Source organism: Mesoplodon bidens, assembly GCF_964165515.1.
Source record: "Mesoplodon bidens genome assembly, chromosome: 12".
Classification (NCBI taxonomy): domain Eukaryota; kingdom Metazoa; phylum Chordata; class Mammalia; order Artiodactyla; family Ziphiidae; genus Mesoplodon; species Mesoplodon bidens.
In genome coordinates this window covers 27,743,958-27,767,445 of record NC_138168.1, presented here as the reverse complement: position 1 = coordinate 27,767,445, position 23,488 = coordinate 27,743,958, and the positions used below count along the sequence as shown (strand labels likewise).

General features: G+C 37.5%; 1 protein-coding gene and 1 long non-coding RNA gene across 5 annotated transcripts in view; one reads left to right on the top strand and one right to left on the bottom strand.

Annotated features, from left to right (window-relative positions):
• Nucleotides 1-266, bottom strand: part of LOC308626062 — a 249,714-nt gene extending 249,448 nt beyond the window's left edge. For all 3 annotated transcript variants that reach the window (XR_014017192.1, XR_014017193.1, XR_014017194.1), the window contains exon 1: nt 91-266. This is a non-coding gene — a long non-coding RNA (uncharacterized lncRNA). The remainder of the gene's footprint in view (nt 1-90) is intronic.
• Nucleotides 267-461: 195 nt separating this feature from the next.
• The window catches only part of MAP3K7 (mitogen-activated protein kinase kinase kinase 7), a 69,525-nt gene continuing 46,498 nt past the window's right edge, over nt 462-23,488 (top strand). Inside the window, exons 1-5 of one of the 2 annotated variants that reach the window (XM_081251313.1) lie at nt 462-825; nt 13,264-13,374; nt 16,145-16,210; nt 16,699-16,744; nt 17,915-18,053. In XM_081251313.1, coding sequence (XP_081107439.1) covers nt 706-825; nt 13,264-13,374; nt 16,145-16,210; nt 16,699-16,744; nt 17,915-18,053 — 482 coding nt within the window. In that variant the 5' untranslated portion in view covers nt 462-705. The remainder of the gene's footprint in view (nt 826-13,263; nt 13,375-16,144; nt 16,211-16,698; nt 16,745-17,914; nt 18,054-23,488) is intronic. The other variant, XM_081251314.1, reaches the window with a different exon arrangement.

Genomic DNA, 23,488 nt, shown 5'->3' with positions numbered 1-23,488 from the left:
TGGCTCAAAGTAACAGTAGCAACCGCTTCCTTCCAAACACATTGAGGGAAACACATTTTCCAAGGCTTTTTAAGAAATAGTTCAGTTTACCTTAGGGGTGAAACTGAAAAGTAAGCTTCGTCACAAAAACTCAAGCCAACACTACCGTCCGTCTGCAGGTCTCTGAGGGAAGAGGGAGCGGGGTCACAACATAGTTCACGAAGCAGAGTACAAACCGAAGGTTTTATCTTTCCCGCTGGTTCCTAGTGGACCAACCATACTGATAGTCCATCGTGCTCTGCGTCACTTCCGTTCGCGCGTTTTAATTACGTCACGCGCCAGCTCTCGCGGTATCTTCCGGTTGCTGAGGCCCTTTAACAAAGGTCTCGCGAAATTTGTCCAACGGGTCCAAGCTAGCCTCTCACCCCCAACCCGTCTTTCCTTTCTCAGTCTCTGTCACCAAACTCTCTCCTGCCCTCCCTTGAGCTCACCGCCCACCTCTGGTTTCCGATTTTAGGCCGGAACCGGAAGTTTGGTGGGCGGGGCCCGGCGAAGGAAAACGCAGCGGAGCCGGAGCCGGGACTCGGCTGTGGCCGCAGCCCCTGTCCCCGCCACGGACCGCCGTGGCTCCAGGTTGAAGGTCGGTCCGGAGGCGGGTGGGCGCGGGTCTCCCCCGGACTGTCCGGGCCGCAACCTTCCCTGGCCCCCCGGGTTCCGCAAGGGATCATGTCTACAGCCTCCGCCGCTTCTTCGTCCTCCTCGTCTTCCGCCGGTGAGATGATCGAAGCCCCCTCCCAAGTCCTCAACTTTGAAGAGATCGACTACAAGGAGATCGAGGTGGAAGAGGTAAGCGAGGCCCGGCCCCGAACCTCCGGCCCGGCCCCGGCCCATCCAGGTCCCTTCCTGGTCCCGACACTTAAGGCGCCTCCTTGACCCCTCTGTTTCGCGGGGTCCACCCGGGTGTCCCCACACTCCACGAGGAACGGGTGTAAAGGGGACTCTCCGCGTTCACCTGCTCCGGTGTAGCTCTCTTTTTTCCTCACTTCGGCACTCTTGAGTTTGAATTTGATATTCCGGTGCCTGGATTTGGGTCATCTCAAACAGAGAAGGATGAACTGGTGCGGTCGTGTGGTCCACCAGTTCTCGAACCTGTTCAGTAGTAAAATTCATCAAAGACCATAGCCGTTTTGGAGTTTTGGTTCTCTAAGGCATAGTGTTGTTAAGGGCCAAGGATTTTATTGTGTTCGACTTCCAGCTCAGCGTCTGGCGCCCAGTGGGTGTTCTATGGATGCTTGATAAATTAATACATCCCCAGGTCTAACAGAGTTTTTCCCCGAGTACGGAATGGTTCTCAGCTTAGCCGATTCCATAGAGCAGTAGTCGTAATACTAAATGTTTTGCCTTCAATTAGACTACTTTAGGTTAATTTCACCTTTAGTACTGTAGACTGCTATACGATGAAAAGATGTTTCAAGTAGCATATTCTGAAGAGATAACTAATGATTTCGGTGACAACCAGAATATATCAGACCAAAAATCGCTGTTAGAAAACCCGAATCCATTCTTTATTCTGCAATAAATTAAATTATTTTAGAGCAAAGTAATAATGTGCCTTTAATACAGTGCTTCTTTCCGAATTCACAGAGATTGGTTGTAAAGTCCACAAAATTTAGAAAAGTAAAATCTGTATATATGTAAAGATACACTTTAGAAAGTGTTAAAACTTTGGTTGAAAATTGTATCTGTTATTTACCATTTGTTTATCATTTTTAAAATGTACTAAGCACCTTACATTACATACACCAAAAAGAACCCTGTATGTCCTATATTACAGACTCTCAAATACCTCTACTTTAAAAATTCAAAATTATTTTTAGGTGGTGGCAAGCTAAAAGTAGTGAGATAATTATCCTTCAACAAATAATTTTTTTATGCATGTTTTGGAAGAATAATGGATTCTTTAATCATATTTTTACTTGAATAAAATAACATTAAAGGTCACTGAAAACAACCTCATTTTACAAGATAGTGTAAGTGGGAAGAGCAAAGCCTTTGGAAGGAGTTAGATGAAGGTTCAGTATATCAGCCACGCCACTTATTAGCTGTATGATTTGGAGCAAGTCTCCTGACTAACCTTGTTGAGCTTTCATTTCCTTAACTATAAAATAGGGATAATAATTTCTATTTCACTTTATTTGTATAACAGATTTTATTAGGTAATACATGCAAAACACCCAACACTGCCTGACACACATTACTAGGAAACTGAGTTACGGAGAGGAACAGTGACCTGCTTTAAGGTCACATGGCTAAAAGAAGGACCCATAGTTTGGAAAGAGGGGGGAATTTGTGTGTGTGTGTGTGTGTGTGTGTGTGTGTGTGTGTGTGTGTGTGTGTGTTCTATTGAGGCTATAATAAATTCCTTTTTAAGAATTAGATAGTTGATCCAGCTTTCATGGCTAACATTCTTTCTTTTTTAAGAATGAAAATTTGGTGAGTCAGTATAAAAGAATTACAGTTTTTAAATAAGCATTTATGTCTGCTCTGTGGTGAACTGCTATGCTCGTAGACTACAGATTGTCATATAATAATAACTTGTACTTCACGGTCTTCCAAATGCTTTCATAGACTTACATCATTTGGTTTTTACCACCTTAGTTTTCCCACACTACTTTCTAAAGCATTTTACATTCTTGGTTACTAAGGTGTCATTTATCATTTTACTGCTCTTCCTCCGAAGCCACTTAACTTCTGACTGAGGTTCTGTTTCCAAAGACCCTTCCTTCAGTTTAGATGATGTTTCAACTTTTCTTTGGTATTTTTAGGACATTCCTGAGGAGTAAATTTTTGTTTGTAGCTGAAGTTTTCTAATGTCAGGCAGTCATCTAATTTTATTCTTCTCACTTTTTTATTACACAGTTTAATTTCATGTTAAAGATTGAATTTAGACTTTTCTAATGTTAAAACTGTTACATAATTTTCATCATATTCTTTATTTTCACATTAAAACAGTGTTATATAATCTAGGGTGCATGGCACTCAGTAACTATTTCTTAACTTAGATTCTGCTTCTAGCTTAAAATCATGAATAAGAGAACAGAGAAAGGTGACTAAAAACAAAAAGTATTTTATGTTGCTTTCAGTATTTTATGTGGTACCAATATATTGCATATAAATAAAGAAAATCATATTCTATTTTTCAAATAAGTGTAAATGAACCAGCATTATATCGATTCAGTTGGAAACTATGTAAGAAAAATACTCCAACCATAGGCCAAACATGCACTCATTTCGTAGGTGCATATTTTTAAGGCATCAGCTGATTTTACACCTTACATTTCTAATATCTCTACTATCATGACTCAGTAATATCAGCGTGGAACTTCCTAAATTCAATTCTGATATCAAATTATGTCAGGTCTCAGCATCAGAAACGTATGTAGGTACTTTTTTTTTTAAAGTCATTTAGCTTTTGTCATTGTGGATCTGAGTGTAGAGACTGTTGGAATAAATTGTGAGGTATGCACATTGTGGACTAGCTTGCAAGAAGTGGTGAAGGCAGTGTGGTGTGGTAAAAAAGTGTACCCAGTAGGATGGGTATTTAGAAAATGTCGATGCCATACGGATTTTGCCATAATGTGTTTCATTAACTTTGAGCAAGTCACCTTATTTTTCTGGGCCTCTGATTTCTCATGTAAAATAAGAGATTGAACAAGATCATTTAAGGTCTCTTCCAGTTCTAAAATGAAAACACATTACTGTTTGCAGTATTTATGCTGTGTTTCCACAGTAAGCTTTAAGGACAGTGATCATGATCTCTTGTGGACTGTAGTTTGTGACTAACGAATCCTGGTTAAATAGGGCAAATGATACCCCCATTTTACAGATATTGACAAATGGTCATAGAGTTTGATTTGCCAGAAGCCTCGTGTCTAAGTAAATGGTAGAGCCAGGAAATGAATTTGCAGTTTCTCACTCCTGAGTCATTTGCTCTTTCCATTTGGATTTACGGGGTCACTTTGGTTCTTTCTGAAGTACTCTGTAACCAAACCTTATTGTAAGAATGGGGAAACAAAATACTGATTTCCTTTATAATAGTTGGTCTTGAGCATTTAATGAACAGTGTCTTCTGTGGATAATACTGCTAAGATTATGGAAGATGAACAGAAGGATCCTAGGATTCTCTCCTTAAAAACTTTGACTTACTGTGAGACTAGATTTTCAGGACCACAAATTTAAAACTATGAATGTAATGTAAATTGAGCACTTAACCCATAATTTGAAAGTAGAGTTTATCACAGAAGGCTCCATTGAGTGGGAAAGATTTTGAAACTACATTTTGAATCAAGTAAGCATCAGAGATTGGGAAAGATACTAAGATGAATTTTCTTTGCAATTGTTCCTCTGCCTCGAATGCTCTTTCCCCCAGAACTTCAAATGGCAGACTCCTTCTCACCATTCAAGTCCCACTTCAAATGCTACTTCCTTAGAGAAGCCTTCCCTGAGCAACCTAGATCTTTGTCATTTTTGTTATCCTTCATGGCACTTACCAGTAACCAAAATTATATATCCGCCCAGCAAAGTTTAACCTGTCTTATTCCCACTTGTAACTCCAATGCCTAGCATCTAAAGGTTTTCTATAAATAGTTGCTGAGTGAGTAAATGAAGTTACCACAGCATAATCATGAGAATTTTAGTGTCCATCTGGTTCTCTTATATGGTCTGGTTCTTTTATGTGATATAACCAGAGGTTAAGATAAGTTAGTGATTCGGCTAAAGTAGCATTTACACTAAAAATGAAATCTGATTCTCTTTGCAAATGTTGATTCCATTACAATCCATTATACCTAGCAAATACTTTGGTTTAGCCAGGGGTAAAAGACGCTGCAAAGAGTGAGGTGCAAAGAGTGAGGTGCAAAGAGTGAGGTGCCATGTATTGGTGGGCGTTTACTAAAATGCTAAAAAGACCGTATTTAGTATGGTTGCTTTTTAAGGGGGAGACCCACAGTGTTGATGTCAAGAATAGCATATGGGCAAGGCACATATAATCATTGCAGCATTTATATCTTCTTAAGCTTCATTATGGAGACATGCAAAGATTTTGTTTTAAAGGGAAATACAGGAAGAACTTTGGTAGTGATGTACATTTTGTAATTTTACGTTAAAGTATATGGGCAACTGAAAACAGAGAATACCTAACTCAGAGTGGCCTGAATAAACTGATTCTATAGATGTGTTAGTCAGTATTAATATTATGAACATCCAAAATTATTAATAATCTCTTCCATGTGAAGCTTAGTAATTATTGTTCAGTAGAAATCTGTAATTGTTATCTCAGTGAAGAGGTAGCCACAGCGGTAACTTTTATATTGTGCATGTGTAGCTTAAAAGATGACACGGGCATATTATTTGAAAGAAGGGCCTATTAAACAGGTTGGATGTGTTATGGCTGGTTTTAAAAGACTGCATGAAAAAGGCAAAAGAAAATTTTAATAATCAAAGCTTTACTTTTATGTTATCAAGTCTGTCTTGTCAGCAGATGGCAGTTCTACTCTGCCACAGTTTATTAATAGATATTGAAGTTCTGAAATAGTTGGAGGCTCCAAGTTCTAACTAATAAATGTTAAGATCTATGCTTGTTCTGTCATGTTCCAAATTTCTAGCCAGAGTAGTGGCAGCACAGCCAGGGTCCATTCACACAGACCACAGAACAGGGCCAAAGCAAACTGACAGCTACAGTCACTGAACTAAAAATAATGTGAATTGGGCACAATTAAGAGTTATTTCATAGTAAATTAAGAGCACACATGCTTTTCCATGTAGTTTTAGTTTAGGTGGTTTTTTGTTTTTAAAAACCTGACTTGAATAAAGGAATGGAGTAGTCTTCCATCTTAAAGAAATTAGTTTTTAAAGGAGTTGCTTTCTTTAAACACATACACCAATTTCTGATTTTGGTTTTTGTGCCTTTTAATACTAATTGCATGGAAATATTCTATAATCATCTCTCTTATTCTTCTGTACTTTTTATTAAGAAACTAAATTTAAATCTGCTTTATTACATGAGACTGAAGTTGTGGACCCAAAACCATGAGGGCTAAACCACAGGGGGAGAGCTACATATACTAAGAGAATTAATCTGAGAACATCTTAATTTAGAAAACATTCATAAATTCAGAAGGAAATGTTTCTAAATTGATTTCCCTTTTAAAACCAAAGTTCTCTTTGCGTTCCTCTGTTCTGTTTTTACAGCTGAGGGATTGTGAAAAATATCTGAAATATTTACTTCTGGGTTCACCATTTTGGATGGATGTGTGTGTTGGAGGGGATACTTGTAATTTGGATGTGGACCATTTTTTACACTCTTGGTGAAAACTGATCTTTGGGGAAAGCTGTCAGTTCCAACTAATTGTTAATGATAATATGTCAAAGAACCTTACTAAGATATGAATGCAATCCAAAAAGCATATTTGATTGTGAACTTGAATTAGAAATTGGGTAGTAAGTAAAAAGGGACTTCCTTTCAGTGTTCTGTGGTTTGAATATTAGTTTTTTCATTGTTTACCTCAGTTGCCATTGTGTCGCAGTTTGCCATCTGTGCCCCTCTCTTCTCTTGATCTACCATGTGTCAGGAAAAACATTAGGTTGCTCACAAGAATTCTCCTTTTCCTTTCTTCCTGCCCAAGATGTCATGTCCATATTATTTATGGAAAACTTCAGCAAGAGAGGGCTCTCTGGTCTGTGTCATGGTTTCCAGTGAGGTGTCCTGTCTCACTGTTAATTATGGTTTTAATATAACCTAAGACAGTAATTCTCAAATATCACAATCACCTGAAGGGCTTGTTCAAGCACAGATTTCTGGGCCCGACTCTCAGACTCAGTAATTCTGGGTGGGAACCTGAGAATTACATCTTCTCAAATTTCCAGGCAATGCAGATGCTTCCGGCCCAGAGACCACACTTAGAGAGCCATTGGCTTAATGCTTTTGCTGTTTTTATGTCTGCTTTCTTCTTGAAACTCTCTTTTTTTGGCTTCTTGTGGCACTTTCCGGGTTTGCCTGCTACCTTATTGACTGCTGCATCTCAATTTTTGCTGGTTCCTTCTCCTCTGTGTTCTAAATGTCGAAGTGCTTCAAAGCTCAGTTCTGGGACCCCAGTATTTACATGTTATTTTTTGGTCACAGCACCCAGTTGATTGACTAGAAGTACCAGCTAAGTGCTGATGACTCTCCCAAGTTTTCATCTCCTGCCTGACTTCTCCCTGACTCATGTTTCCACTTCTTTCTTGATATCTCCGCTCCGGTATCTAATAGGCATCTTAAACTTTATATGACTAAATCAGAACTCTGTGCTGTTAAAAAAAAGAAAGAAAATCTGCTTGCTTCAGTGTTTCTTATCCTTCATTAAACTGGTGCTGAGTCTCGACGTTATCCTTGATTCATCTCTTTTCCTGTCCACCTGCCCTGCCTGCATGCAGATCATCAGCAAGCTCTTTCGACTTTACCTCTAAAACCTATCCCAGATCTGCCCATTTTTCTGCACTACCATCAACCTTGTCCTCAAAGCTCTTCTCTTTTGCTTGGGCTGCTTTTACAGCCTCTACCTGGTCTCTCTTTGTATATACGCTAGCTTCCCTACAATCCATTCTTCACACTAGAGCCAGAATGATTTTTTTTTTAATGCAAAATCATGTCACATTCCTCCTTAAATTCCTCTAATTGCTTCCCATTACTTAGACTGAAATCCAAACTCCTTTTCATGGTGCCAAGAACCGTTCAGGATCCAGAGTCTGCCTGTATCTCCAGCTTTATCTTTTTTTTTTTTTAACATCTTTATTGGAGTGTAATTGCTTTACAATGGTGTGTTAGTTTCTGCTTTATAACAAAATGAATCAGTTATACGTATACATATATCCCCATATCTCTTCCCTCTTGCATCTCCCTCCCTCCCACCCTCCCTATCCCACCCTTCTAGGTGGTCACAAAGCACCGAGCTGATCTCCCTGTGCTATGCGGCTGCTTCCCACTAGCTGTCTATTTTACATTTGGTAGTGTATATATGTCCATGCTATCTCCACCTTTATCTTGCATCACTCTTCCCTTTTCCCACTCACACCAAACACTCCAAGTATTCCTCTAGGTCACCACTAAAGTATCACCTTTCTCAGTGAGGCCTTGCAGGACTATCCTGTTTAAAACTGGGGTGGGGGTAGTGAACGCACATGTACACACACACACACACAATTATGCTGCTTTTCTTCTTAGTGCACTTATTAGTTTTGTAAAATATATCTTTTTTTAAAAATAAATCTTGATTCCTCTTTATGTGTCTCCCTCCACGAGAATATAAGTAGTTAGAGCAAGGATTTTGGTTTGGTTTGTTCCCTTCTTTATCTGGAATGCATAGGATAATGCCTAGTCTATAGATGGGGTTCAAATATTGTTGAATAGGAAATGAGGGGTTTTTTTTTCCCCTTTAGGGCCTTTACATTAGTTGTTTCTTCTTCTTTGCTTGGTTCCATGTGTCATTCAAATATCAAGTTAGTAACCTCCTTAGATGGCATTTCATACTATGCAGCCATAAGTTTCACCAGTCTCTTTGTCACATTATTCAATTTTTTGGTTTTCTACACAGCATTTATTTTACAAGCTGATATTTTTCTTATTCATCTTTTTGTCTATTGACTGTCTTTTCTTTCCTCTCCCCACCCCCCTTAAATTGAAGTACATTCCTCATAGATCAGGGCCTTTGTCTTATTTACAGCTGTATCTCTTGTATCCCAGATGGTAGCTGGATATAGTAGACATTCAAGAAATATTGGTTTAAGGAGTAAAGAAATGAAGTTCATCATTCTCTTGGCATTAGCCTCACTTCACCCCTCAAAAGCAGGAGATCTTACCCATTTTTCCCTGCTTGCTGACTAGGCCTTCCCCTTTGGCTTTCATTGATCCTCTGAAATTCAGCTGAGCTCTGCATTTAGCTCCCTGTATTTGAGCTGTCTACCATCCAACAGCCTCCTTCCTGCAGTCAGAAGACTCTTCAGTTTTCAGTTACCTTGTTTTTCTCTTGGCAAGAGTTTTTCTGTATCATTTCCCTGTACTGTCGGGGCTGAGAGAACCTGGGTAGGGCCTCCCTCTGACTGTCTCCCTTGCCACACTTACTCATTTGCAGCTTCCCATGTTGGCAAAGCGTATCCTGTGAGGCTGCTTCCTCCTGGGGATCTCAGTGAGAAGTTGGGAGGGAGGGGGCGCGGGAATAGGTCTTTCCTGCCCTTGAAGCCCTAAGTCTGTCCTGAAAGCCGCCATCATGGACTCTCACCTTTGGCTCTCTTCAGCCGGAAGTGTCTTTTTAAAAAAATCTCAATGCTGTTGTTTTGTCTTGAATTTATTCTCTACCTCATTTTCATCCCACAAAGGCAGGAATCAATTGTTTTTATATTTTTTTCTTTCACTCCTAATATTTATGCCATTTGAAAAAATGAGAAGTCACAGTTTGATTCTGTGATATGGTGATTTATAAGAAATAGGTACTTGGTCATTCAAATGATCAAAATATATTTCTCATATATATATTTGGTCTTTGTCTACAGTTCCTGGCTCACAGCTCCCCAAACACTCTGATTTTCATAAGTGAAGAGAGGGATAAAGATGTCTCAAGGTTAATTTTGGACCACACCTAAGGATGGGGCTGGTTGCCAGGAGAACCAAGGATGTGATTAGAGGGTTGGAACTTTCAGTCCCACCGCTCTGGCCCCTGGGGAGAGGAGAAGGGCTGGAGGTTGAATCATTCATGGCCCTGTAATAAGGCTCCATATAAACCCAGAAGGACAGGGTTCAGAGAGCTTCCAGGTTGGTGAACACGTGAGGATTGGGGGGAAGTGGGGCACAGAGAGGGCATGGAAGCTCCGTGCCCTTTCCGCTTACCTTGCCCCGCTGTTCCTGAGTTATATCCTTGTGTAGTAAACTGGTAATCTAGTAAATAAAGTGTTCGAGTTCTGTGAACCACTTGAGCAAATTAATCAAACCCAAGGGAGGGGGTCATTGGTACCTCCAGTCTATAGCCGGTTGATGAGAAGCACAGGTGATAGATAACCTGGCTTGTGACTGGCCTCTCAAGGGGGAGGGGTTGCACCCTGGTAGAACTGAGCCCTTAACCTGTGGGATCTGATGCTCTCTCCAGGTGGATAATGTCAGAATTGAGCTGAATGGTAGGATGTCCAGCTGGTATCTGAGAATTGCTTGGGAGTGTGGGGAAACCCCCCTCCACACATTGGAGCTGGTGATCAGGGTCATTAGATACACAGAAATATAATTCGTGAAGCATTGACTCTGTGCCTCTAACCTTTGAATTCACAGCAGTTATTTTTTCTATCATGTATTTCAGTTTATGTGTACAACCTTGGGCATCTTGGACTTACTTTATTATCATTTTAGATCTGTTGTTTCACCATACATGTGAAATATAATATGGCCCTAATGTGAGTGGAGGCTTCTTAAGTACATGGGCTCTCATCTTACATGAATATGCCTGTTTGTATTTCAGACAGTTCAAAAAATTGCTTTCTTAAACAAAAGGGAGGAAGCTTATCATGTCCTTGCTTGCCCACATTTTTTTACCATAGTTTTACGTTGCAAACTCAGAGTCAGCCATCATCTCAGCTCTAGGTGGCATTTGTGCATCACAATTAGTCATGCACACCTTACACAGTTTTTACAACAGATGTATGATCCACAAATGCAATGTTTGGAATCCCTGCAGGGACATTTCTGAGAATAGGAAAATGAAACAAGAGGAGACCTACCGAGTACCAGTTGCTTTGATGTATTTGTAAATATATAATTGAAGAATATATTAAATTACTTCACAATCATTATTTCATAGTAATATCAATAAGTTGGCTGGTCTCCATCCATGCTTTCTTAGCCGACATTGTCATAAAGTTGAAATCCATTTTAGGACCTGTTTGCTATTCATCGTGGTTAATTGTGAGAGAAATGAGGAATATAGCTCCTGAAACTGATTCATACCCAACTCCAGGCACTTATTATTCTTGTGTAGCATTGAAGAAAATGCCTGGTTTTGTCGTTTGAACACTATAGATATTCGCTGAGGAAAATGTAAGCATCTCCCTTTTACTGTTGAGAAAGCAGAAGCTCAAAGACATTAACTTGCCCAGTATTGGTAGCTAATAGGCAGACAGAACCTACATTTAAACTCAAGTCTGTTAGGTTCCAGATCCTAGGTGTGCTTTTTCTGTTATTCTGATGGTACCAGGTTTAACCAATAACCATTCATGTTAAAGTAAATGAATGACAAGTCCAAATAACTGACGTTGGTTCCTTTCCCTCATGAGAGGTGTGGAGGAGGGCTAGAGCCTAAGCAGGAGGTCCCTGAGCACCCAGGGCTAGGAATGGAAAAAGGGAAAGTCATTAAAGGAAAGACAGCCCAGTTTCTTTTAAGTTAATGACATACACAGGCTGAATATAGAGTGAATTGGTTATTACATACTCTAGGCTTCAAATCCTGGCTTCTCTGACCCTGTGATCTTGGGCAACTTGCAACCGTCTGACTCAGTTTACTACTTACCTTAATGGAGGAGGATTAAATGTGTTAATGCATGAAAGCACATAGACTAGTACCTGGCACATGATAGGCATGCAATAAATGTTAACCATTTGGGTAGTTTTATACGTTAAGCAACATGAGAAATGTCCATACTGCTTTGTGTAATGTTTGAAGTGGAATTTGAGCTATGGCTAGAATGGCCATCCATCTCAGTTTACAACTACTGTCCTGGTAGTTATAAGCACCCTTTTTCTTACTCTACAAGGAGTCCCTATACATGTAAGTTTGCCTAAAGTGAAGACTCCTCCTCCAAGAGAAGATATAAGTGCTCCTTTCTGACATATAATACAGATATATGTGTACAAATCAGGATCTCTCACATTCTGGTGTTAGACTTCCTGGCATCAGACTGCACTTGCTCTTTACTAGCTACATAGCCTTGGGCAAGTTAGTTGATTTCTTTAAACCTAGGTGCTTCATCTGTAAAATGAAGATACCTCTAGTACCTGTCACCTAAGGTTGTGTAAATGATGTAATGTATGTAAAGCACTTAGCTTAGTGCCTACTATATAGAAAGTACATCATAAATCAGAGCTGTACAGGGAATTAGATTTTTTGCTTAAGGAAGTACTTAGATCTGTTGGAAGTTGAAAGATTGGAGTAGATGGCACCTGACTAAGGTCATTTACAGTGATAATGTAGAATGATTTTGTTCTATCTAAAGCTGTTCTTTTGTTGTTGTTTTAATATTGGCAAATTTCAAACATTAATAAAAGTCGAATAGCCTGAGAGAGGAATGAATTCATGAGCTACCCATCAGCTTCAACAATAATACAACCTATTGGTCAATTTTTATTTTTAACTTTAAAAAATAACTTTAATGAGATATATTTTACATATCATAAAATTTACCCATTTGAAGTGTACAATGATTGGTACAAATTTGCTAAGTTGTACAAACATCACCAGAAATCAGTTTTCAAACATTTTCATCACCTTGGTGTAGGATTCCTCCTACCCATGTACAGTTAATCCCAGTTTCCACTCTTAGCCCCAAACAACCACTGATCTACTTTCTATCTCTAAAGATTTGCCTTTTCTGGACATTGTATATAACTGGAATCATACAATATGTGATCTCTTGTGTCTGGCACCCAAGCATAGTGTTTTTAAGGTTCATCCAGGTTGTAGCATGTATCAGTAGTTCATTCCATTTTCTTGACAAATAATATTCCATTGTATAATATGATACTATGTTTTGTCTGTCCTTCACAGTGGCCAGTTTTTTATCATCTCTATTTTTATCCTTTCCCCTTTACTCCCTACCTCCACTGAAGTACTTAAAAGCTATTTTTTAATTTCATAAATATGAGAGCTTAAAACATTGATTATATGTTTCTGCTTTTTATTTTTTTTTCCAAGCCATCTTCTCTCCATCCTCTCATTCATCTTGCCTGTTTTAATTTGTTTTCTGTCTCTAAGAGTCTTTTTTGTTTGTTTTCAGTTTTGAGAATGAAGAGATGTCTAGACCATAAACTTCCAAAGATAGAGACAGTACATTTCATTATCTCCTCACTCAAATGAAAATTCATACCTGCTCAGTGGCAAATCCAGATCGTGATGATTTCTAAAAATCTTCTTTAATAAATCTTTCAGATTGGCTTCAGTGTTACGCATTAGGCTGTTACTTGTTTCTGATTCTTGTGAGTTTTTTTTTTTTAAGGTCGTTGGAAGAGGAGCTTTTGGAGTAGTATGCAAAGCTAAGTGGAGAGCAAAAGATGTTGCTATTAAACAAATAGAAAGTGAATCTGAGAGGAAAGCTTTTATTGTAGAGGTAAGTTGAAGTGTCATTTCTGTTGTGTAGTTCTTCACCTAAGATACTCTGTGAATTTAATATTATGAAAAAAAATGTTTCTCGGTTGTCATTTCTCTGTATACTTGAACATCAGCAGTTTGGTTGAACCAAAGGGAATGCCATAGGAACATTTTTTTCATTCACACTCTTAATTCTGATTAAAAATTAGGGGAAAAGAGACTTAGCTACATAAATGAACTCATCCCTGAATTAAAATACAATCTCTTCCATGTAATTCAGATCTATTTCAAGGCACAGAATTTAAATTTTAAAATAGAAGAGAAATGGTAATCTCTCCCATTATCTAAAATTAAGAAGGGAAATTTTATGCATTCATTTTTGACTGAACATTTTTAGAAATTCAAATGAGATTATTTTAAGGAAAAACAATTTCAGATTGGTTTTTCTCATTTAGCGCGAAAATTTACAACTCTCTTCCCTTACGTGTTTGATGATGGAGGAGAATTTGATAATCATGATATTATTGTATTACCAGCTTCATTCTTTTATGCTGTTTTATATATTAGATCACAGTATTTCAATAAATCAATGGTTTTATCACTTTTTAACTTCATTGGCCAATAGATGAGTGGTCTTTACCTTATAAACCTTCTGAATTTATATCTGTGATTTTATTGAATTATAATTTCAAAATATACTTCATGATACTTTTTAAAGTATAACATGAAGAAATGAGAACTTAGTTGTGAGATGAAGTGGATTTTTGTAATTAGTTGAATGAGTTGAGAAATGCTGATGAATGGTTTGATGTCATCGTGAAGAAAGATGATCTATAGTAATATGCTCCAGGAGTCTGGCTTTATCTTGTCTTATTCACAGTTTTTGTTTATGGTTTATATGAGGTCATTGATCATATACTGTTGTATTGGCAGTTTCCTAAAACTAGGTAAAAATATGTGTTAAAGGCTAGCAATCCAGAGTCAAAAAGATCATAATAGCTTGGAGAAAAAAAGTTTCTCATCAAAGTTATGTATACATGTAATTTGTTGATAAATTGTCAAATGGTTCCCACGTATTCTTACTAAAAAAAGAAAACGTTAATCCTAGTACCTCCTCGCATCAAGTTTTCTGCTTCTCAGAGGCAACTACTTTGAGCTCATCCCTTAGTTTTATACGGTATCCCCCAATCCAGAGACTCACACCTTCTCTAAAGAAGGTATTATTATATTTCTATCTCTGTATTTATCTCTATATTAAATATATATCTCTATATTTAGGAAGGTATTACACCTTCTGTAAAGAATCAACCTCTAATCTTTGAGACAGTAAAGAGGCAGTCACTAAGCTGTTTGACGTCAGGGCTGGAGGGAATCTTTGGTCTAACTTTTAAGCAATCTCTCTGCTCTTTTATTAGCTTGTATGAATAGATACCTGGTACTACCACCACTCCTCCACCTTTGGAAGGTTTGTGAGATAAATCTGGTTGCTTCTCACTTTTTCTCATTTCTTTTAGGTCTGCTGTGTCAGTTATTTCTAGTCATTTGATGTCCAACTTCCACAAATATGTGCTGTTTTCTCATTTCACATTCTCTTCACCCTTCTGAGTTTATGCCTTGAAAAAAGTACCTTTACCTAATTAGTGGTATTTGAGGAGGGAACAGGAATAAATGCTTGACTAATCTGCTATCTGAAGCTCAGTAGTGAATCTTAACGAGATGAAATATAATAAATAGTGATATTAATTCTATTAGGACTGAAAATCTACAAATGTTGGCTGTAGAAAAATACAGCTTTCTAAGTAGCATGTAGTAAAAAGGTTTACCTTAGTGGACTTCATATGAGCCAGCAGTATAATGTAGGTAGTAGAGAAGGAAAGGAAGAAGAAAGGGGGAGAAGAAAGAGAAGAGAGCAAGGCACAGTTTGGGGGCATATGTTAACAGAAATTTGAGATGTGGAGAAAGGGGAATGAGTACAGCCAAACCCCTCACTGACCTCCATATGAATCATTGGATTGGATTGGGTTGGATAAAACTGGAAGTAAGGAGACCAGTTAGGAGAAGGCTGTAGTAATTACTACAGTGGCTCAGGTTGGAATTGCTAAGGCAGTGGTAGTGGGAATGGAGAAGAGGGAGTTAACTCAAGAGATGGAAGATGGAAGGAAGAGAATGCAGATTTTAAGTCAGACCGAAGTTCAAACCCTGGCTGTACTGTTTCCTAACTCTAGGGTATTTAGCAGCTCATTTAACCTTCTCTGAGCCTTATCTTAAAGGTACCTCATCTTTAAAATGAAAATGATAATACATACCTTGCAAAGTTGTGAGGATTATACAATATCTGTAAAGTGCCCACCAGTGCCCAGTGTAGAGTAGGTCAGCTATTCATTCAACCATCACCTTTGAAGATGATGATGATGATGATATGGCTTCTTCTGGTTTGGATAACTCAGCTCAGTGCCATCTCGGGGACGGCATCCTAACATTTCTTGGCAAAGTTAATTTCTTCTTCTAATTTGTACTTATGCCTTGTACATAACTCCTGTTATAGCACTTAGCACATTGCTTTAATTATTTGTGTACATGTCTCTCCCCCAACTAAACTGTGAGAGCTCTGGGCAGGGATTCTGTGCCATTCTGGGCAGGCACTTAGGACCACAGTGCCTGCTACATAGGAAACAGTGATTGCTGATTGATTACACTAATGTTTTATACAATGTTAAGATTTGAATGATACTGTGAGATCACTTCTTTAAAAGTTAGCACTTTTTAAAAGAAACCTTAATTTGTTATAGCTTCGGCAGTTATCCCGTGTGACCCATCCTAACATTGTAAAGCTATATGGAGCCTGCTTGAATCCAGTAAGTTTGTCACTTTTTCATTATACTCTGTCTATAAGAAATGACGTGGCAGATACGTGCAGCTATGTAGTTTATGAAGCTATTTTGATCTGTCATATTATTTCCAAAAAAAATTGTATGTGTTTCTAATCTGTTAGCAACACAATATAAGGGAATAGTTGTCTTAGGTGGTCTTATCCAGTATCCTCATCTTCTTAGGAGGCTTACAATATCCTATGACAGCACCTGTTCATTTGCACTGGAAAAAGTCACCAAAGATCTCGTGATTATGTTTTTATATACATCTCCACTCTTAGACAGTGGTCCCCTAGAAGACAAGGTCTTAGATCATAGATACCTTTTATTTCCTCTAGCACTATTCACAAAGTAGGGGACAAAAGAATGATTTTTTATGCATTTATAAAATCAAAGGTGAACTAAGTTATCTCTCAAGTTCCCTAAGATGCTATAGCTCTGTGGTTAATTATTCTGGCATATGTTTCCTTTAGGTGTGTCTTGTGATGGAATATGCTGAAGGGGGCTCCTTGTATAATGGTGAGTGTCATTAGACCTGTCTTTATCAAGTAGAGTGAAATAATTGAAAAGCTTTTAATATAAACTATAAGTTACTTAATGTTCTTCACAGTTTATCCTCAGAGTCCCAAAAGGAGGTAATTAAGAAAAGAAATCTGCTAAAGATTAAAAATGAAAAGACAAGATGCTACAACATTAGTATGTGAAATTTAGAAGTCTAAGGATATCAATCTTTTAAATTGATGGTACTCTGCATAATGTTAAAAGCATTTAAGTAAAGTCAAACTTGCTTTTTAAATAGATTTTAAAATATCTTCATACTTTTAATTTTTTCTTTTTGCCCTCTCTTAGCTTTCAGTCTCCTCTTTTAGAACTCTTTAACCACACATCCTTATTCTGCTTTATTTTGCTTTTTTCCCAAAAAATAAAATAGTGAAAACTCACTTCACAGAACATTTTTTTAAATACAGCAGGTTTTTATTAATTATCTATTTTATACATATTAGTGTATATATGTCATTTTGATAACAATGAAAGGAAACTGTATCGTTTAGTTACCTTTATAGAACAGAGCTAACCCTTTCACTGTAAGAAACACCAAACATATTTATAAATAGTCTCTTGTCACATCATTTATATAAAATAAATTGTAGCATTTTATTTTTTTAAAGTTATTTTATATAAACTTTTACTTATATTTACTGCTCATGTGATCATCATTGTTAATGGCTATCTGATACTCCCGTGTTTTATTTGGTTGAACTATTTCCAGTTTTTAGCTATTATAGAAAGCCTAATTGTAAACATCTTGATGCACATTTTGTTTCCTTCCATAGTATTTCTCTGTATCTCTCTTATAGTAGTATGTCATCACATTGCTTACAATTTATAGTATGGTGTGAAAGACTGCATCTGTCAATATGAAAAAACGTGGTAATGTATATTAATTTTACTTGAATGTATGTATAACAGTTAATGGAATCCTATTAAATGTTAGGTACTTATGTGTTAGTTATCCATTTGAAATCATTAACTATTTCCATCTTTTTATTGGAAAAGAATGAAAAGCAGGACCGATGGGAGCATGTGTAGGAAAATACCCCGTCGTGTGTTCTGATAGTGCTTGCATTCACCTTGTGTCTTTTGTTATATGCAATAAAGTTCTTTTTAGTTTGTGCCTTTCTTTTGCAGTGCTGCATGGTGCTGAACCATTGCCATATTACACTGCTGCCCACGCAATGAGTTGGTGTTTACAGTGTTCCCAAGGAGTGGCTTATCTTCATAGCATGCAACCCAAAGCTCTAATTCACAGGGACCTGAAACCACCAAAGTAAGTTCTAATAATGTGGTGTCTCTCTCTCTTGCCATCCCCTACCCACTCCCTAATTTAAGCTGGTCGTCGCACATCAGTTTTTCTTCTCTCATTCCTTTTGGCTTGCTCAAGAATGTTTGTTTTTTATTTTTTTAAGATTGTTTACTTTTAACTCACCTTCATCATTTAGTCATTCATCTAAGCCTGCATTTTAGAATGTTGTCTTTAATGGCGTTTTTATTTTAGTTGAATTTTTAGTTTTAATAACTTCTACCTTAGATTAGCGTAATTCTAGAATGTGTTCGTCTGTAAGTCCTATTTTGTGCCCACGGTATGTATTGTTTTCCCTAAATAGTTAGTTCCATGTGAGCAGAGACAAGTCTGTCTTGTTCCCCACTCTATCCCTAGTAAGCACAATGTCGACATTACACAAAAATATACAGAGAGGTTATTATTTGCCTTTTCAGAGGAAGGCAAAGGGCATTGCTGCCACATCTGAGTAGAAATTGAAAATATTCTGAATTTCTCCATATTGAGGATCCTGGGACTTTGAAAGAACTTCAAAATTCCCTACATAAGTATTTTTAAAGGCTAAAACTTTGTGGATTTTTTGTTTCTGTGGGTACACAATTAAAGAAAACATACATATTTTTGTCCCCATTTCTCTCTAATTTTTTTCTTCTCTGTCCACCTGTGAGAAAGTAAAAAGTCCCCATATGCTCTTTCCCCTCTACCCCTGGCCACCACATCAGTCCTCAGATAAGAGGTATCCCCTAGGAAATCAGTCTCAAGTATTCCATTCTCTTGATGCCGGTTTAAAGCATTAAAGCATCCCTTCTGGCTATAACTTCTCACTCTCCTATCTAATCTGATACACTCTACATAGGTTTCAACTCTTGGAATCACTGTTCTCGCTAGAGTACCTTATTTCCACCTCCAAGCTTAAACTGATATCCCGTTCCCCAGGTCCCTGGTCAAATAATGTTTAAGCCCTAGATTTATGATACTTTTATTTTTTTAACTTGACTCCTGAGGTTGTTGCAGCTACCTGTCTTGGCTAGTAAAGAAGAAAGCACTTTTTTTTCCCCTAGTTTTGGAGATTGTGTCCTCCATACCCCCCCTTTCCCCCCCCCCATTTAAAAGAGTTGAATTATCAAAGCAAACTCATGAAAATCATAGTTCTTATCCAGCAACAAATTGGCTGATTTAAAGGATACAGGCAAGTAATCAGGCACAGACAAAGCATCCTTTTCCTGGAGGAGCCAGAAACCATTAGATGCAACTCCCGAAAGTCACCCGTCTGCATTAGGGCCTTTTTGGCTTTGGAATAACTGATGAGTTATTAAACAATATACTTTAAAATATCTCACAAAAAAGTTATTTTAGTTTTTTAACACCTTTCATATTCCATAATTACACAGCTTAAACAGCTACCTCCATTCTCCATCCAACCATACCCCATAAATCCGTAAATGTTAGGTTTATTTAACCGACGTATTTAGACAGACCAGATACATCCTACCAAAATCATCTACAGATGGGGACTCTCCTTTTGATAATAAATACCATTAACATATTTAGAAGAGGTCTGGTCTGTCTAGGTCATTCATTTCTCTTTGGCATCCTTATGGTTGGACTCATCCTGTAGTGTTGCACATTTCCTGTGGGACACCCAGCATACAAATTGAGCTTTAGAATTAGAATTGATTTTTCAGAATGTACTGGGGAAAAGAAAATTCTTTGGAATGACTGTGCTTTCATATATAATTGTATATACAAATACATGTACTGTATCTTATTGTCACTGGAAAACCTTTTGATTATGTCGTCAGGAAGAGTTCCTCAGAATGGCATATAAAGAAGGGACCTGATGATGTGGTTAGGTGTTTTATACAGTATCAGCTTGCACTAGTGCCCCTGTTTTATTTATCTTTTGCAAGTTCATCCAAAGTCTTATGAGTAAAGGAGTACTAATTGTAGCAATAATAATATAAAAGTCATTCAGAAAAATTATTGTGATATTTTGAATGTACCAGGATGAAACAAGGAAGTCAGTTACAGAATTCTTATCTTGGGTTAAAAGTAGTAAGAACTTCACAACAATGAAACAAGGAAAAATCTTTTGTTTGTTGAAGTGCATGTAATTTGCATTTAACATTCTTTCCACTTAAATTATAGAAGTATTTGTAGCATTATGGAGGTGTGAATAGTAGTTTATCTGGCTTATCTTAGTCATGCTGGACTAAAAGAAAACTAACTTTCTAAGTAATCTCTCCAGTTAGAATTTTGTAACAGAATTATATACAAGGAATTTATTAACTGTAATTATAATGAATCCCCAACCCGATGTTGAATATTACTACAATGTGATGATGCAAATTATATTACCCATCTTTATTTCTGTTCGTCATCAAAAGCAAAACCTGAATAAGAGTATGCTACTTGGTGATTATATTTGCGTAGTTTAGCACCTAGAAGAGTTTCTGAACCTTAAGTTCAGAAAATTTTCTGGAAATCTTTTATTGGGTCATTTTAATCATGATAGGGTTATACTCTTACCACACACACATACTCTAAACATAAAAATGATTTTGGGATTGAACATTTTTAGAAACATCGTTAAAATAAGGACATTAAAAATAAGGACAGTTGTTTTCTTTCTTCTATATTGGTTTATTTTTACTTTACTTTCTTTAATTATGTATATGTTGTTATTTTTAAAAATGTAAAGTAAGTCTTTTCTGCCTCCCATTTCCGATCCTCAGAGATAAGCACTGTTTTGTTTTTTAAGCATGCATAGATTACACTATACATAATGTTGCTTTTTTCACTTACTGGGACTTTTTTTTCATATTACTATATACAGATATTTACCTCTTTATTTTTAATGGATAAATAATATTCCTTACTACCTCTTAAGTAAAGTGAGTTATTAAAATAGAAACTCTTCTTGGCCTGATGGGCAGTCTTAGACTGGGAAGATTTAATTTATAGAGCTGTTTTTAGAAAATACAATGCTGCGGAATCAGTTGACATTTTTGTCAGGCCCTGTAAGGCCCTAAGTTCCTAAATTGGTGCTTCTCAGCTTTCCCCCCTACCCCCCCACCCCCCAGAACAAAGTTATGATGTATATAACCTGAGTAAGTCTGAGAGTAGGGACAGAGCTTAAAAAGCCTTCTGGGCTTCCCTGGTGGCACAGTGGTTGAGAGTCCGCCTGCCGATGCAGGGGACACGGGTTCGTGCCCCGGTCCAGGGAGATCTCACATGCCGCGGAGCGGCTGGGCCCGTGAGCCATGGCCGCTGAGCCTGCGCGTCCGGAGCCTGTGCTCCGCAACGGGAGAGGCCACAACAGTGAGAGCTCTGTGTACCGCAAAAAAAAAAAAAAAAAAAAAAAAAGCCTTCTTAAGGAAAGTTGCATAAGAATTTTGCATTCGACTTCCCGTGTTATGCAGTTTGTTTTGAAGTCACTGTTAGGATGTTAAAGATACTTACAGTTGAGTAAAAATGTTGGTCCAGGGAGATGTGCTGGCTTTAACCCGGGGCTCTGTTGGCTCCCTGCCACTTATCCCAGCATACACTAATATATTGGCAAAATTTCATACCTTATTTTGAGAAGTACATGAAATTTAAGCCATGATATGTATGCATTTAAAATCTAACATCCTGTGTGTGCTCACAGGGATAGCTTGGACTCTTATACTCACATGATAAGAATTTTGACACTCCAGCAATATGGCAAACCAGATAAACTGAAAAAAGTCCTACAGCAAGCACCCAGAAATGCTACATATTACAACAGACATCCTTTTACATGCATAGGTGATCTTACAAGAAAATAAGGGAATCATTAAGCCAAAAGATGGAGAGAACTGAACCCTGAGTGGGAAGCCAAGGGCCCTCCTGTGAGCCTCTGCCAGTATCAAGAATGTAGAGGCCCAAATTTTAACGGCTTCTGTTTAACGGGCTGCAGACCCTTTGTTGTGCACCAGGTGAGGGAGCAGAACTGAGACCTCTGCCTAAGTTCAGTATCTTGGACGGAAGAACTAAAAGAAAAGTTGACTAGAAAAAAAAAGTCCGTTTTCTGACTAGACAAGCTTTTATTTTTTTAACTGAGAGTCTCCCCTCATGCTGTTGTGAGTTTGAATTTGCTCTACTTGCCCAATCAAAAAAATCCCAACAGGACAGGTTAAAAGTGCTTTGGGATTGGTGGTGTCTCAGGGCATTCAGGGTGACTAAAACTCTATTTAAAAGTCATATACTTTCAATTCAGGTCTTTAGGATTTTTCCAGATTAAGATCAATCAAATATGAAGCCACAGTAAAAATTACCACACCCATAAGGATGCAAGTTACCATGAGTAAAAGTCAGCATAAATAACACAAAATGGAATAAAACCCTCAAATAGTAAGACTCCAGATATCTGGGATTATCAAACATGGAGTATAAAATATATATGCTCAAATTATTTACAGAAATGAAGGAATTAAAATGTGCAAGGAATGAAAACTATCAACATGACCAAAAGAACTAAATAAAACATTTAGAAATAATTAAAAATTTTAAATGGCAGATATGAAATAGGTGACGAGAGATTCAGTGAGCTGTAAGATATATCTGCAGCTATCCAGAATGCAACACAGACAAATAAATGAAAAAAATGATAGGTTAAGGAACATGGGGAGAAGGAAAGGGAGGGCTAACAGCATAGAATTAGAATTCCAATAAAAGAAAATAGGGTGGGGAGAGACTACTTCAAGAGGGGTTAGCCAGGAATTTTCCAAATAAAAGATATGAATTCTAAGCAGGATAAATGAAAAGAAATCTCCCCTATGACACACCATAATGAGGCTACAGAACAGCAAAAACAGAGGGGAGATTTTTCAGTCAGCAAAGCGATTACCTGCAAAGGACTGACAGTTAGACTGAAGTATACTTTTCAGTAGCAACAATGGAAGCTAGAGGGCTGGAATCGTAACTTCACAGAGCTGAGAAAAAATAGCTCTCTACTCAGAATTGTGTACCTGCCCTAAATTACATTTAAGATATTGTGAAACAAAACCTGAGTGAATTTATTGTAAGTAGACCTTCATTAAAGGTGTTTGGGGAAGAAAGAAAATGATTACATAAGGCGAGCATAAGATTCAAGAAGGAATAGTGAAATAAAATCAGTAAACATACATTAAAATAAATGTTGGCTATATAAAACAGTAGTACCTCTTTTGCATTTAAGAGAAGATGGTTGGAAGGGATTCGAAATAAAGAATTGTTTCTACTGGTTTGCAGAATAACCCACATGCCTATAAGCCTTTTAGGTAATGATGTAGAGAGTGATTTACATTTTTAAATGTATAATTAATTTTTAATAATAATCTAGTAAAAATTATCTTTTATGCTCATGGTTCTTTTTACACTTTCAGATTGCTTTATATATTTCAGTTCTTATAGAAGTACCA